The sequence below is a fragment of the Doryrhamphus excisus genome, chromosome 4, assembly GCF_030265055.1.
Source record: "Doryrhamphus excisus isolate RoL2022-K1 chromosome 4, RoL_Dexc_1.0, whole genome shotgun sequence".
Lineage (NCBI taxonomy): Eukaryota > Metazoa > Chordata > Actinopteri > Syngnathiformes > Syngnathidae > Doryrhamphus > Doryrhamphus excisus.
Window position 1 is genome coordinate 10,763,319 of NC_080469.1, and position 17,636 is coordinate 10,780,954.

General features: G+C 40.4%; 1 protein-coding gene across 1 annotated transcript in view; it reads left to right on the forward strand.

Annotated features, from left to right (window-relative positions):
• pip5k1bb (phosphatidylinositol-4-phosphate 5-kinase, type I, beta b) overlaps positions 1-17,462 on the forward strand; it is a 33,265-nt gene extending 15,803 nt beyond the window's left edge. The window contains exons 6-15 of the mRNA XM_058069862.1: positions 45-197; positions 342-641; positions 5,876-6,078; positions 6,300-6,383; positions 7,481-7,529; positions 7,596-7,680; positions 10,050-10,211; positions 14,519-14,645; positions 16,266-16,383; positions 16,567-17,462. Coding sequence (XP_057925845.1) covers positions 45-197; positions 342-641; positions 5,876-6,078; positions 6,300-6,383; positions 7,481-7,529; positions 7,596-7,680; positions 10,050-10,211; positions 14,519-14,645; positions 16,266-16,383; positions 16,567-16,569 — 1,284 coding nt within the window. The 3' untranslated portion in view covers positions 16,570-17,462. The remainder of the gene's footprint in view (positions 1-44; positions 198-341; positions 642-5,875; positions 6,079-6,299; positions 6,384-7,480; positions 7,530-7,595; positions 7,681-10,049; positions 10,212-14,518; positions 14,646-16,265; positions 16,384-16,566) is intronic.
• Positions 17,463-17,636: the final 174 nt, after the last annotated feature.

The window sequence follows — 17,636 nt, forward strand, 5'->3', positions numbered from 1 at the left end:
CTGACATTGCAAATGTTATTTGTTTGTGTTTTGTCCTTCCTCAGTACTCACTTGTCAATGAGCCTTTGATTGAGCTGACTAACCCTGGAGCCAGTGGATCTCTCTTCTACTTGACCTCTGATGATGAGTTCATCATTAAAACAGTTCAGCACAAGGAGGCTAAATTCCTGCAGAGATTACTTCCTGGATACTATATGGTGAGGCATTCTAGTTCTGATAATAATATTGCTTAGCAGATGTACATTAATATAAAAGATGAGACTATTTCATGACATGATTAAATGTACATGTTGATGTTACACTAACCAGTTGTTGCTTTCCTGGTGTGTTTCACCTCACAGAACCTGAACCAGAACCCACGTACTCTACTTCCCAAATTTTATGGACTGTACTGTATCCAGTCAGGAGGCATCAATATCCGGCTGGTGGTTATGAACAATGTGCTGCCTCGCTCGGTCAAAATGCACCACAAATACGACCTGAAAGGATCCACATACAAGAGGCGAGCCTCCAGGAAGGAGAGAGAGAAGGCATGTCCCACCTTCAAAGATCTGGACTTCCAGGACATGCACGAAGAAGGACTTTACTTTGACACAGAGACGTACAACAACCTGATGAAGACGCTGCAGAGAGACTGCCGGGTAGGTGGAATGTAGGCATGGATATCAGGTGATTTTTAATCATCAGCATGATCAAAATTCCTTCTTAGACAAGTCATTTCTTCCTGCTTTAAAACATTTGAACACATGGGTCTGGTGTCATAACAAAATGAATGAATGACTGAATGAATGAATGTATATCGAGTTGCTCACTCTCAGTTGGGAACAGAAGCTTAAATTCATGCATTAGGCCACACGGAAAACAAAATATGAATCAAATTTTTTCAAAGTCAATTTTAACTGAAAATGACACATAAATACATTTGCAAAAATAAAAATATTTTTACATGGGTTAAAAAAATGACACAAATTGTCTTTTATTACATTAATACTCAAATATGTTTATATATTTAGTATTCAAACCTAAACTGTAAAAAGAACAAAAGACTTGCCTGCAGTTGCTTCTTTCTAGCTTTTTGTTACCAGTACTGTTTTTACTAAATATTTAATCAGTATTGCCTGATGATTGTATTGCAGGTCTTCAGGGAGACAACAGCCACTGTGCCCAAACTGCTAAGTTAATACTTTTCTCTTGTAAAATTACATGATTCTACATTTTATTACATTATTATTACATTGTGTTTTAAAAACGAAATGAAAATAGTCTGTTTTTATTAGTTGTCAGTTGTCAGAGGACTGGCGTACTTTCAGTTTTCTCAATCCGCTATTATTATGATTGTTTTGCCTTCGTGGAGGTCAACCGAGTGCCTTTTTAGCGTGAGATGATATTTCTCTTATGATTACACAAGAGCTCACCAGGTGCTTGGGAAGTCACTGTGTGTTCCGTCTAAGCACCCTGTTGGCCCTGAGCTCTTTGCTCTTGTCTCCTTGTGGCTGTTTCACTAAATGACATCTCAGCAAACATGGAATGAGATTAAGATATGATCCTGGTAGCGTGACAGACACGGCTCGGTTTAAGGCCTTGCATTCCTCTGTGCGGAGGCCAGGAGACATTACTTTACATGCTTGCGGAGGTTGGTTGGAGTTTAATAGGATGATTTGATATATGCAACAGTGATTCATTGTAACTGTTTTTTGGGGCGATTGTCAATTCACAGCATGCTTCCTTTTATATCCGTGTGTGTAGTTTATTTATGTAAAAAGTCTGTTGGCATGGGAGGATAGTGTTCTAATAGTTGGCTGATGAGGTTTATTATGACCACAAATATTTTTAACCCCACCCACCACTCAGCACAAACCTTGTTTATTTCTTGAATGGCTTATTTATGTCTACTATATAGGATAATACAAGGGTAAAGATGGGTGATTGACTATAACTAACTATAGGGGTGTTAGTTCATGTCTAATGGTCTCTGATAATGTTTAAAAAGGTTTCCTATGCTCGAACTCTAAAAATATTTGATTTTCAAAAGAATTGGGTCTGGAACCAATTAGCCCGCGATAAACGAGGATATCTGTATGTTCAGTTACGTCAACTTGTTAGGTAACAGATAATCTTGTTGATGTTCTGCCGGATTTGTGTGCAAACAGGTGTGAAGCCACTCTTTTCTTCCCACCTTTAAAGTCAAACAACTTTGGGAGTCAACCAAGGTCTTGTTTGTTGGTCAAAAGGTATATGACCAATATAAGACGGCTCCTCAGCTTGTGACCCTTCCCATGGATCATTGACCATGGTGCTGACTTTGCCCGCATTCTTTGGAATATTTTCAAGGCAGGATAACATCGTCCCATCTTGCTAAGTCTGTGTTTTTTAAAACTCAACCTGACATGCTACCAGCCCTCCACTAACTCACGCATGCAAACACACACACACACATACATCAGATGTTTCATGTATGTGCACAATGTATCCTACCATTTATCTTTTCATACATACACAAGTCGATACTACTAAATACGCTTATCAGAGTCTTGCTGATGAACAATAAACAAAAAAATGGATGTTGCCTGATGGACAACATTGTAGATGTAGACCATGTGATTATTTTAGTAAGGAGAAAAAAGAAAAACATAAAATGGGCTAATTTGGTATAAAAAAAAAACATTGGCACTTTTGGCCTACATATATTTTTGGCCAGTATCACAAACTATTCGAGGATGCTATCTTTGTAAAATCACGATTTTTATGACATATTGTGTCTGTGTACCTAATGTTGCATCTCGGGATAGTATGTCGAACCTGTCTTTGTTAGCATATACTGTCGTATTACCTATACATTTACAGTATGCATTGATATAGTACATTATTATACAAGGACTGTAGCTCTCACAGGCTGGCCACAGTTTTGTTATTTTCACTGCTTCCTGTTCTCACCTCCTGAGCGGGAAAGCAAAATGCCCTCTAAGCAGAATGTGTGTGTCCATTTCCATGAGTAAGCAGCTCACCCTGTCAGCCCAAGAGAGGCTGCCGACAAAAACACAGCTGGGAGGTCAGCGGCCGCCTAGCAACGAGGGGGGGAGTGCAAGGAACCAGGAGGGCGTGGGGAATCAGTTCTCCATGGAAGTGTATGTTGGTGAAGATTACACGTGAGCTATTTGTTCAGAAATGGGGTGGGGTGATATTTTTACCATATATTCAGATAAATATGTCCTTCCTTTTTTTCAAGTCATCTCTGCATTACTGTGCAGCCCCTTGACAATCCCCGTATTGCCAGAGCAACACAATGGATGAATAATTCATGTTGAGTTAGATTGTACAGTGAGTGAGTGAGCTTAAAAACCCATTATACTCTAATGCTAGTCGATAGATGTACTTAAGGTGAACAGTAAATGTAATTTACATTCCCTTTTAGTATTAATATTGCTGTGGCTAAAACTCTATTAATTCTTTTAATCATTATTACCGTCCTGTTTCTGTCTGTATTATTATAAATAATGCAATAATTTTACCCCATAAGAACCATTTAAAGGGGTGATTGTACAATTTATTGGCACAGAGAGAAAAAGTATACCTGCTCTGCAACTGAAATGGCACTTTCAATTATTATTTGAGAAAACACTATCGCGTTCTGCCTCGTCGAGGATATGAAACTGTGTGTGCTTTTACTGAACAAGAGGCACATTTCAACGCTGGCTCCCAAATCTGATGAATAATGAATATCTATATTTTGCAGACACGTTCCTGGGATTGTATCTGCACACGGTGTCAGCACATTCTCATATCTTTGGTTTCAGATAGGCCACGTAGACTCCAGGCACAAAGGATGTCAGCAATGTGCTCCTATCCAGCACCACTCCATATTGTTTGGATCAGGTTTCCTTCTAATAGTATTAAAAACATCAAAGCAGCAATATGGAATCATTTGGCTTAAAGAAAAGTTTTCATAATCATAATCAATCGTCCTCCCTCATTAATCCCGGTTCCAGCCCCGACCACAATAGTGAATTTCAGTATTAATAAATGGAATATTCTCATTGTTAGGGCATAGAAAAACTATGATTTTTGAAAAAACATTTTGACTTTATTGGAGCCCTGTAGACTTTAAATAATACCCCTATATAATTGTAAGGAAAGGTATACAAAAGTGTGGTGAGACCAGCCATGTTGTTTGGTCTAGAGACAATGCCACTGAAGAAAAGACAGGAAGCAGAACTGGAAGTAACAGAGATGAAGATGCTGAGGTTCTCATTGGGAGTGACCAGGATGGATAGGATCAAGAACGAGTACATCAGAGAGACATTACACGTTAGGCCTTGGAGATAAAGTCAGAGAGACCAGACTGAGATGGTTGGGACATGTCCAGAGGAGTGATAGTGAATATATTGGTAGAAGGATGCTGCGTTTAGAGCTGCCAGGTAGGAAGCATAGAGGAAGACTAAAGAGGAGGTTTATGGATGTAGTGAAGGAGGACATGAGTGTATTGGTGTGAGAGAGACAGATGCAGAAGACAGGGTTGGATGGAGGAGATTTGTTGTGGCGACCCCTAAAGGAAAAAGCCAAATGAGAAAGAAGAAGAAGTCACTTTTATAATTATAATACCTAATATAGTAGACATAAGCAATAATAAGATGTAATAACTCAGTTGACATTGGGAAAGTTCTTTGTTGTTGTAGTATCTCGAGCGTAATGTGGGTCGATCGCATGGCATTAAAAAAAAAAAAAGATCATCAGCCTATGATCCATCCTCACTATATCATGTGCCACTTGATTGATATGCAGCACAGCCAGTCTAACATTAATGCAGTCGCCAAATATTTACTTGCGTCATAGTTTTATTTCAACCAAAATCTTTATTTTCCCCACATATTAGCCTATTATTGGAATAAAACCTTGGCAAAACGACCACACAAACACAGTAGTTTTCTTTGTGTTATTGCAGCTTGATCATGAGTCTGGGAAAGCCAAGACCAGGGCAACATGATGCCCTATTTGTAGGCAGGCTAGTGTGTGTGTCTGTGTGTGTATTGGACCAACATGGCTACAGTTTGAATGGACTGGCAGCGTTCGAGGGAAGGGATGCAAATCGTTCCTATGGAAAAAGTCAAAGCATAAACAAAGTCCCATTGTTTGTTTTTTTAGTAAGTCATTTTGTGTTTGCATATCCCTGTGCGTGACTCCCACGTCAACAGTGTATTGCAGATACCACCTTCATGCACGGGATGTTATCCTGCTGTACATCAGACACTATGTGTTCACCTCAATGGACAGAAGCATGTTTAAAATTTTGTGGTATAATTAAAAAAATTTTTTTTTACATTTACTCTTTTTTCCTTTGAATCCCAGCAAAGGAATGTGTAATTTACAGAAAGTGTGAATGACCAAGATAATGACAAATTGTCCTCACACTTCCTCATACTTAGAATTCCAAAGGAGAAAGAATCACCTACAAAATGACTTGCCCCTCTATTCTTTCCTTTTGCTATAAAGTGGTTCAGCAGCCTCACTTTGGCGACAACTACCTGGTTACCCTTAACAGTTTACAGGTCAACCCCTTCTTCGCGTTTGGCTCAATGCTTGCTCTATTTTAGTTCAAGGAGGAGACAAGATGTCGGGAGACTTTGAGAACTAGGTGAAAGGCTCCTCACACGAGTCAATGTGTAACACTTTGTGGAGAAACACCTTGTTTATTTTGCTGGAATTCCGGTTTGAAGAGAAATTTCCTCCTGTTTGGTCCTCTAGCCTTTGAGGCGAAGGGTCATGTCAGGGCAAATTAAAGTGTGTGCACAAATATGTGTTTACTAGAAGACAGAGTGTTGGGAATTATGGGGAATAGCAGGAAATAAAGAATCATGCATGTAAACTGCTGTATTTGCAGGTGTTGGAGAGTTTTAAGATCATGGACTACAGCCTGTTGCTGGGTGTTCACGTCCTGGACCAGAACCAGAAAGAGGGTTCCGATCAGGGCCAGGCAGTAGGGGACCGAGCCAGACCTGTAGCCCAAAGGGTCCTCTACTCCACCGCCTTGGAGTCCATCCAGGGAGACGGCAAGGCTGCTGAAGCCCTCACCACAGATGACACGTGAGTGGGCTCAGATGAATGGAGAAAAAACACACACACACACACACACACACACACACACACTGCCTGTTATGTCTTAATCTCCAGTTATACAACAGCAGTCCACCTTGCACAGGGCACTGTAGACATCTATTACAAACACAGCCTTTCATATTTACACTAGTGCATGTTGTTTGAATAGTGCAGAAGAAGACTAACTCCTGTGTTATCTCTGTCTTCAGCATGGGTGGCATCCCTGCCAAAACACACAAAGAAGATAAGCTGCTCATCTTTCTTGGCATCATCGATATTCTACAATCATACAGGTACAGTCCTTATGGGGTTATTAATACAAATATTAGAAACAGCACTGCAAACTAGCACCACAATATAAGACTTGCACTTCACAGTTCGAATTTTGTGGTATATTGCCCCTCCCAAGTAGAACACAAACTGGTGAAATAAAGGTTGCTAAGTGGGAAACTAACCTAAACTGCATGTAAATCAAAACAGGGTCTTGGGTTCTAAAAGGTGGCATGGGAATATCAGTTCTTCCTGCCACCCACTAAGTCAATCAAAATGACAGAACAAAAAAAAAGTGGAAATTAGTGGACCAGGTGAAGGCCAAAACATAAAATCCCACACAGCACAGTTTATTCACACGGACTCTCACACACTCACAATAAAAAAAAAAATTAAAAAATGGCGCAGCAAATGCTCCTTATATACCCACCCAGCCCTGCTGATTACTCAGACCTTCAGCTGGGAGTGGACACCACAGGTGCTTCCACTTGCTCCTAACGAACAAGGTGATTCTTGTGGGGGTAAAAACAAAAAACAAAACTCATAACATTGTTTTCACTATATCATGCTTTTTTAGTAATACAATAATAAATCATGCTGTTTTGTGCTTGATTACAGATACTTTCATCATTTCAAACGACTAAATGAACTAAAATTCAAATATACAACATTAAGAAACCTCAAATTTTTAGTATGAAGTATTTTACACTGGTCACTAAGTGTCAGTAATGTTACTTTAATGTTCGTCAGACTTGATCACCAGAACAACAGGCTTTTATTGCAGGTTTGAATGATCTCACACCAGGCAACAATACCATAATAAACATAATCATAATAATAAAACTGTTATAAACGAGTGAACTGTTGCGACTGTAACCCACGCTAAACTACAACTCAATTCTGAACCATTTTCTTTGATTATATATAGTACTTGGGTAATAATTGGCTAATTTTATTGTTATTAGATGATGATTTCACACATCACACATTTTTTTTCTTGGGGTTGATGTGGTAACAGGAAGCGAGGAGCCTTCAGCTCATAAGATGAAGGTCTGATAAAGCCTAAAAAGAAAGTTAGTTTTTTTTTTTTAATAAGCTGTTTTGTTTTTGCTCTCTGCAGATTCATAAAGAAGCTGGAACATTCATGGAAAGCTCTGGTGTATGATGGCGTAAGTCAATACCCTCCTTCATGAAAGAAGCCTTTTATATGATTATAGAGTCAACTCTGTCCTCAGGACTCTGTGTCGGTGCACCGACCCGGCTTCTACGCCAGCCGCTTTCTCAAGTTCATGAGCACTCGGGTCTTCCGGAAGACTCAGCGTAAGTTGACTTTTGTTGTCACAGAATAAAGCAAACGGCCGCTTAAAAGAGGAAGGTGTATTTTTTCACTGTTCATTTCCTTGTTCATTTACGATAGACGGGCGTGCCAGGAGCACAGTTGTGACATGAACTGGAGGAATAGTTCCGTTTTTGTTTTTGTTTTCCTGATACATCACATTTGAACTGCTCTTAAACATGTGAGGCACATGGCCCACTAAGAGTTTTGGCATTTGTTTAGGCATTCAGTCACAAGCTTCTGTTTTGTCAAAGGAATGCTGTCACTTTTATTCTTCAGTCACTGGCTGCAACCAGGCACGTACAAAGACATTTTTTTTGTGGGGGTGGGGGGGGGGCAGCTATGTAAGCCAGAAAAAAAAATTATTATTCCAATTGTAAATATGCAACATCAGTAAACAGCATGTCAAGGCTTTGTATGTATATTTTTTAGGAAACATTGGACCAGTAGTGACAAGTACAGATTCTTTGAAATAATAAAGTTACACTCACATCTGCTAGCAAGGCAAACTAACAGGCCTAGCAAGAATGCCAAACAAATGTGAAATGATACCTGTCCTGAAAATCTGGGTCAAAAATCTGGGTCTGACGGATGAGGAGGATTTGACATTTAATGATACCTTGAAGAATGTAAATCTGGATTCAACATCATGTATATTTCTGGATGCCAATCATTGGTTATTTTGTGCCTTGAGGGAGGAGATGACAGCGCTTCCCTTGGAATGTGTAGCACATAAGTTGCTTGACCTAAGAGACCTGCTAACACAGATTGGAAATCTACAAATACAGATAAAAACTATACCAGAGCCGTGATGAAGTCATAAACCTAAAGGAGGAAAATAGAGCACTGTGCAAGGATACCAAGGCATTACAAGATGATTTCAAGGTACTACAAGATGATAATACTGCCTTACATGTTGCTCTTGCGAAGGTTAAAAACCCAACAGATGAAAACAGAGCACTGCGTAATAATATCAAGGTACTGCAAGATGATTACAAGGTACTACAAGATGATAATACTGCCTTGCATTCTACACTTACAGAAGTTAAAAACCCCACAGAGGAAAACAGAGCACTGCACAATGATATCAAGGTATTACAAGATTATTTTAAGGTACTACAAGATGATATACTGCCTTGCATGTTGCTCTTGCAGAGGTTAAAAACCCAACAGATGAAAACAGTACTGCGTAATGATATCAGGGTATTACAAGATTATTTCAAGGTACTAAAAGATGATAATACTGCCTTGCATTCTGCACTTACGGAGGTTAAAAGCCCCACAGAGGAAAACAGAGCACTGCACAATGATATCAAGGTATTAGAAGATTATTTTAAGGTACTACAAGATGACAGTATGCCTTGCATGTTGCTCTTGCAGAGGTTAAAAACCCAACAGATGAAAACAGTACTGCGTAATGATATCAAGGTATTACAAGATTATTTCAAGGTACTAAAAGATGATAATACTGCCTTGCATTCTGCACTTACGGAGGTTAAAAGCCCTACAGAGGAAAACAGCACTGCACAATGATATCAAGGTATTACAAGATTATTTTAAGGTACTACAAGATGATATACTGCCTTGCATGTTGCTCTTGCAGAGGTTAAAAACCCAACAGATGAAAACAGTACTGCCTAATGACATCAAGGTATTACAAGATTATTTCAAGGTACTACAAGATGATAATACTGCCTTGCATGTTGCTCTTGGGTTAAAAAACCCACAGCGGAAAACAGCACTGCGCAATGATATCAAGGTACTACAGGATGATACAAAAGTACTACTGGATGTTAATGCTGCCACTCTTGAGAAAGAGAAAGCAAAGGAAAATATCATTGAGCAAATGACCACCTTTTATTATGTTGAACATACTATAGTGTCAAATACAACATTTTGTTGCTTTAGCGTAAAGAAAGTGCAGGAAAGCAGGAAATATTGCAAACATAATGCATAGATAGTAAAAATTATAATTGTGTTCACAGAGTGTATTTCTGCAATTTGTGTATTACAAGCACGTTTTTGGACCACCACACAAAAAGGTATTTCCCAGCATTTAAGACCACACCAATACAAATATTAACCCCTGGAAGTAAAAATAGCCCATGTTTTAATTCTGGCCCTTATGAGAGCTTTTAAAGCCGATCCATAGATTGATCCTCTCTCATGCACGGTTTTCCCATTCATGCTGTTGTTTTGGAACTTCCTGTCGATATTAAATATAGCAACCACGTTATGCAACTATGTGGGACCCCCTGTGGGAATGAGTATGGTTGAAGCGGTGATGTGAGGACATAGAGCTATTAGTCTGCACTTTAGTCTGATGGCTTGGATGTTTTTTTTTTCTGTACAGAGATTAGATTCTCCCCTTCAAAGAGGACTCGTACATCCATTCCCGCTCTGAAGTCGTCCTCTCAGGAGATCCTTTCATTGCGGGTGGATGAGAGGGATGAGGAGAAAGACAGGGGGGGTCCTCTGGAAGGGGCTCGCAGTCTGGCTAGTTTGGATGGACAAGGTACACATGAAACGTTGTTTATTGTCACTGCAGATTACATTTAACAGGAAAGCATCCAAGCGTTAGGCAACACCCCTTGTCTCCAAACTGCACTCTCATCCTGAGTTGGAGGTTTGTGCATGATACATTGGCGCTGTAAAAACATTGTAATGGCTTTCAAACCTGTTTAATTACTGTGTGTAACATTAAATCACTAGTAGTGTAGTAGCACGTGAGCAGGCGCTTTGGCAACAGTGTGAAGGAAAAATTCAAATCTTGAACAGAACTAAGACATCAAAAAAGTTGAAGAAAATAACAAATGAAAGTACACATATACCTGATTCAATCACAGCCATTTTTGATGATTTTTACAGATTTTTGAAGGCATACATAATATTGTGTTCTTGGGTTATATACTGTAGACATGGTATATACCAAAAAAAAAAAGATTGGACTCCATCCATCCATTTCCTATACTGCTTCTTATCCTCACGAGGGTTGCAGGCATCTGACCAGCATCTGACCAGCTGACTTACTGGTCGCCAGCCAATCACAGGGCACATATATGTGCATGTGTATTTTTTAGCATCACCAGTTTTAACCAGGAGGAGGCCCCGGTGAGAACAGTGAGGAGACGCTATCTAACTTCTGAAGTGGCTGCAAATTTTATTGAGATTTTACAGAGCACTCCTGCTGAAATTTTACCTGCACCTTGTGATTTTATCGTTGATAATTTTAACAGTAAACTGAAGTCAACTCTGGACTCAGTAGCTCCACTTGTAACAAAAACAATAAAAAGGAAACCTACACCCCCGTGGAGAAATAACGATGAGATCAATAAACTGAAAAGAAAATGCAGGAGTGCTGAGAGAAGATGGAGAAAAACTAAATTGACAGTTCATTACGAGATTTTATGTCAACAACTCAAAACCTACAATAATACAGTAAAAAAGGCACGAATTTCCCATTTCTCACAACTCATTTCCAACCATAAAAACAATCCCCGGTTCCTCTTCTCCACCTTTAATATTTTAACAGGCACAAATTTTAATAAAGTTTTTAAGACACCAACAGACGATCTTTGTGAAAACTTTGCAGACCACTTCAGAACTAAAATCAAGGACATCAGATCCTGCCTGTTACCCCAGAAAGTTTTTTCTGTTACCACACCTGGACTGTTGTCCTTGCCTGAGGAGAGACTGGAGAGTTTTGCCCTGGTTGATGCAAGGACACTTGGTCGAGTTTTCTCCCAAGTAAGCCCAACAACCTGCCTTTTAGATCCAATTCCCACATCACTTTTAAAATCACTTTATGGATTCTTTGAGGAGCAGTTTTTAAACATCTTGAATTGCTCTCTTCAGACGGGTGTCTTCCCCACCGCCTTCAAAACGGCGGTGGTGAAGCCCCTTCTGAAGAAGAGCAATTTAGATCCCAACAATCTTAATAATTACCGACCCGTATCCAACTTGCCGTTTTTAAGTAAAATTTTAGAAAAACTGGTTTTTTACCAACTTAATGACTTTTTAAACAGAAATAGCATTTTAGAGAAACATCAGTCTGGCTTTAGGAGGAACCACAGTACCGAGACAGCACTTGTAAAGATTTTAAACGACATCAGGTGGAATTTGGATAACAAGAACCTCACAGTCTTGGTTCTACTGGATCTAAGCTCTGCTTTTGATACAGTGGACCATCACATTTTATTAAATAGACTTAGATACCTGGTCGGCCTCTCTGGTACTGTTCTTAACTGGTTTTGTTCTTATCTCACAGGCCGATGTTTTTATGTAAGTATGGATACATGTTCCTCAGGAACCCATGAAATTGAATGTGGGGTTCCTCAAGGCTCAATCTTAGGTCCACTCCTTTTTAATCTGTACATGCTTCCCCTTGGGGACGTGATCAGGAGGCACGGCATCAGCTTCCATAGTTATGCTGATGATACACAGCTATACATCGCCGTGTCTCCTGATGACTCAGGGCCACTTGATGCCCTTTTTAACTGCATTGTAGACATTAAGTCATGGATGGCAGAGAATTTCCTGCAGCTCAACCAGGACAAAACTGAGGTTTTAGTCATAGGTCCTGAAGGCCAGAGAGAGAAACTTTTACCAAAATTACAGGATATTAAACTAGCCGACTCTGTCAAAAATTTGGGCGTGATTTTTGACTCTGAGCTAAATTTTATCCCACATATTAAAAATATAACAAAAATAGGTTTTTATCACCTTAAGAACATAGCCAGAGTCCGCCCGCTTCTCTCTCAGGCCAGCACGGAGGTGCTAATGCATGCTTTTATATCCTGTCGTTTAGATTACTGTAATGCCCTGCTCTCTGGTCTTCCCAAAAAAAGTATTTTAAATCTCCAATTATTACAGAACTCAGCCGCACGTGTGCTGACGAGGACCAGAGGGCGGGAGCACATTACACCGGTTTTAAAGTCGCTGCATTGGCTCCCCGTCCGCTTCAGGATCGATTTTAAGATTCTCTTACTGGTTTTTAAATGTCTTAACGGCTTTGCCCCTTCTTATTTATCTGATCTGCTTTTACCATATCAACCCCCGCGGTCCCTGCGGTCCTCCGGCACTGGCCTTTTAGCGAAACCAAAACCCAGAACAAAAACCCACGGTGAGGCAGCATTTAGCCACTATGGCCCCCACCTGTGGAACAGCCTGCCGGAGAGCCTCAGGACTGTGGAGACTGTTGATATTTTTAAAAGAAGATTAAAGACGCACCTTTTTAATCAGGCTTTTAACTAATATTGTTAAGCTTTTATTATGTTTTCATCCTTTTAGTCCTATTTTATGTTCTTATTCTTCACCTTTTAACTTCAGTGTTTTGTTTTTATCTTGTTAGTCCTATTTTATGCTCTTAATCTTCAGTTTTTAACTCCAGTGTTATGTTTTATCTTTTAGTCCTATTTTATGGTCTTAGTTTTTAGCTCCAGCTCCAGTGTTTCCTCAGGGGGGTCCTCCACACTGGGGGCTGTTTGGGTATGCTGAGGGGGTGCCATCCTTGGGTCCCTTCGACACGGCCGGCTGGGGGGTTCCTCCCTTTAATGTGGGGGTCCGCCCGTCTAACGGAGTCGGAGGGCCCGGGTGCTGGTCCTCCGATGGCACGGCCTGCAGCTTCTCCCAGTGTGGACGGCCCCAAAGGTGGCGTTTCCTTGTTCCTCAGTACCATGCCATGTCTCCCTAATGTGGGTGATTGTGTGCTTGCGTGTGTGTGTGTGTGTGTGGGTGGATGGGTGTGTGTGTGTGTGTGGGTCTAGTATGGAGGGTGGGAAGGAGGGGCTTTCTTTTTTCTTCATTGTTTTCCTTTTTAATTGTGGTAATTGTTTTAATTCTGGAAAGCACTTTGTGTCGCATCTCCTTGCAGGAAAAGTGCTCTACAAATAAAGTTGATTTGATTTGATTTGATATAGACAAACAACCATTCACACTCACATTCACACCTATGGATAATTTGGAGTCGCCAATTAAGCTAGCATGTTTTTGGAATGTGGGAGGAAACCGGAGTACCCGGAGAAAACCCACGCATGCACGGGGACAACATGCAAACTCCACACAGAGATGCCCAAGGGGGGAATCAAACCAGGGTAGAATTAGACTCCTAGGTAAATTTCAGCAAAATATCAGTTCTCAACAAAAAAGGGGAGAAATGCACATGCACACGTAACAAGGCCGGATGCCTTTTCACTTCCTGATTGCTGCGGATCATGTATGTATTTTAATGGAATACATGTGGCTGAGTTGTTATAAAATGCACTTCTACCACCTTGTGGCAGTTTTTTCCACTTAAAACTGATTTGCATCAACTCTTGGTGCCTCTTGACGAAAAAAACTTAAAATACATATAAATATGTCTTTGGTGGCAATATGTAATACAGTTGGAGTGAAATGAAGTGGTGATTATGACACCCATGCCCTCCAGCAAGTTTTCTGACCACAACACGTTCTGGCAACCATATTTAAACACATGCAGCCTTGTGTTTATGGCCATCGCAACAATAACACAATGACAACATTCACTGATAGTTTGTTGTGTGATGATGAGCATGATATAACACAGACAAAAAATGGCCACATCTTTCCTTATTTAGTCCTGGAATTAAACCCCGTAGTCTAATATTATTCTAAGATTCATAGACTAGATCTAGTCCAATAAATCTACATTTACTTCCTGAAACGGACTGCTAGAAATTCAAGCAATTCACTACTGTAGTTAGTTTGTATGAAGAATGAAAGCACCGTAAACATTCTTGCACATCCATATTGTGTCTCCTCAGAGGTCATGACCTTTCCTCAATGTGACTTTTGTCTCCTCAGCTGTGTTTGCTTCATACCTTCACCCAGACCTGGTTCATGCCAACACATCCTTTTTGGAGGGCTCCTCCATGGGAACTCTCTCCTCCTCCTGCATCTTGGTTGGCGTGGACAACCAAAGTGATGAGAGGTACATCCTTGTTACTTTTAAAGCAACAGCATGTAATAACTGGAACTGCAAATAGATTTGAAGTCAAGTTAGTCTTCTAATACGCAGAGGAGTGTAACGTTATGGTGACCCTTGCTCACCTTCTTAGTGGTGGTGGACCAGCCAGGACACCCTGCATTTTTACTGTCTTTGTCGTTTTACAAAAGCATGCTTACAGCTGTTAAAGTGGCATTAAATTGTACTTTATGAACAGTGGGAGCAGAAACAATCCAGTTTTTCCTTATGGTGGTTTTAATTATAACACAGCTGCCCTCCATAGAGACTCTAGTTTAGTACTTCAAAAGACAACACCTGCTGGCTCTGGCCTTGGGGTCCAGAAGGAGGTAATGTGTATATGTATGTGTGTGGGTGCTGCCACGCCCATTACCCACACACACACACACATATACATCACGCGCCCAAGCACATTGTCGCCTGTGCCCTTACGTCATGCAGTCTTATTGGTGATAAGTGCGGCACAAAGGAGGTGACTCAGTGCCTCCACAACACACAGCTATACCTGGACACTACACTACACTACACTATACTATACTATATATACTGTTTATGTGTCTGCCCCCACGCTTTCATGACGGTGTTGGAGCTCCTTAGAGCTTTTGGATGACTTCACTGGACTTAACTGTACATCATAAAATATGAATCCGGGTCCTACATCACATATGTGTTGGAAAAGACTAGTAAGTTTTGCAGTATTGTTATGACTTTTGAGTCCATGACTTGTGACAAAAAGGGCTGAAAGCCCCACTGTACCGTTTAAGACGCACACAAGGAAAGGTGCACTTGTGCTGCCCTCTACTGGATGAAGGCAGTATTTAAGGCTCATCCATATACTTGAATTATGTCATTGAGATTAATGCATTAGAAGAGAAAAAGTAAGGAAAATATTTTGCACACTTTTATAAAACGGACCTTTTTTCCCAACTAATATTTCATTCATTCATTCATTTTGTATCGCTTTTTCCTCACAAGGGTCGCACAGGGCACATATAGACAAACAACCATTCACACTCACATTCATACCTATGGACAATTTGGAGTCGCCAATTAACCTAGCATGTTTTTGGAATGTGGGAGGAAACCGGAGTACCCGGAGAAAACCCACGCATGCACGGGGAGAACATGCAAACTCCACACAGAGATGGCCGAGGGTGGAATTGAACCCTGGTCTCCTAGCTGTGAGGTTTTTGTTTGTGAGGTTATTGTTTTAATTTATTCTTAACAGCCCAATCATTTAGTAGCTAGTCTCTGAGCTGCACTGGTTCCAGTATGTGTATGTGCATGCAGCATAATGTGTTGCATTATAAAATTAGGTCAAGAACTACAATGAGTGGATATTGTTATTACTTACACCTAATGCTAATAAATACTGTTTAACCTATGTAATTACTAAATAATGTAAAGTAATGATTTAAGTGCTCCCTCTGAGGCGTTCATGCGCACTACGTAACTCTGACTTAAGCAGTAGCCAGGCTTCTTTCTCACACAATAACGTGTTTACACAGCTGCCTTGAAAAGCCTCACAGGCACGTTAGCTATGCACGTTGATATTAAAAAGTACATTTTTTGGGGGGCCTTTTTCAGAGATGACATTGCATCGAGTTCCACGTTTACCTTGGAGGACAGCGCCATCTGCCTCACATCGGCGCATAGCACCATGGATGTGGACCGTGATGATGCATCGGTTCTTGACGTCTACTTGGTCAGTTGCTATCCTCCCTTTTGAACTTTCAGGAAGGTGTTTCAAGCTGAAACCAACTTGGGTTCTGAAGCAGGGAAATGATCCAGAAGTTAGTCCTTAGTCAGGCAGCTTTAGACATTGATCATGTTTTTTTAGTTCACGTTTGAGTCAGAGAGTTCATGTTCTTCCTCTTACCCCCTGCAGTGAAAGGAGGACCTTCTTCACAAGCTTCATCTTCACCTGACAATCTCCACGTCATGGTCTCACTGGCTGAATCAGCTCATTTAGTACTGCTGCTCCATTCTTCTTGTTGCCAACACATGAGAGGACAGTGGATGGACTGATGGTCACATCAACGGATACCATGTGACATCATGCCATGTGATCAACACACATGGCAAATGCAGTGCCATGTATGTTCTTATCACAAAGATCTATACAATCTATTTATCCGCTATATACATTACTGTGCTGAACTGTGATGAGGAATGTTTACAGTGGAGTCACGGTGACAACATGGGACTCTATAGTGAACACACGCACACCCCGACGGGATGATTGAAGGCCTTAGTGACAAGGTCAAGGTAGAGCCATTTCCAGGCAGGAGCCAGGTGCTGCTGCACAGCCAAGAAAGGAGGAAAGACTTAAATCAAGGAACCTCCTCCTCTTGATTCAAAACAGCACTTTTGGACTGGAGTAGGAGATGATGCATAGCAGGGTGGAGTACTGACATAAGCACAAACTTGGACGAGTGAACATGCACCCCCCCCCCCCCCACAAAAATGAACCAAGTGACATTGTAGATCTTTTTGGAGAAGTTTTGTTTGTATCATAGCAGAAAAGCAGTTTATTCTTTTATACCGAGTAACTGCATCCTCTTGACCAAATATTTACATCATGAAGCTGTCTTGATACCTCTTCTTCACTGATATTTCCAGCTCGAAATGTCCAATACCAGGATCCTGTTGTCAATGCCATAATTTATTATGTAAAACAATTTCACCATTTGCTGATAAGAAATCACAGAATGTAAAGACAATGCATATTTATATAGGAGACCCCTCTGAATAAAGTGATAAACATTGAGTGGCTTGCATCTTAACATGTTCATATTTCACCTAATTATTGGCAGTGGTTTTAATTAAGAACAAATGTTTTGGATTAGCAAATTTAACAAGTATATATTAACATATATTTAAGTAATTTATACAATTTTAGTATTGTATTTTCACTTGTATTTCTATTTTCTTTTGAAAACAATCCCACCTCAGCAC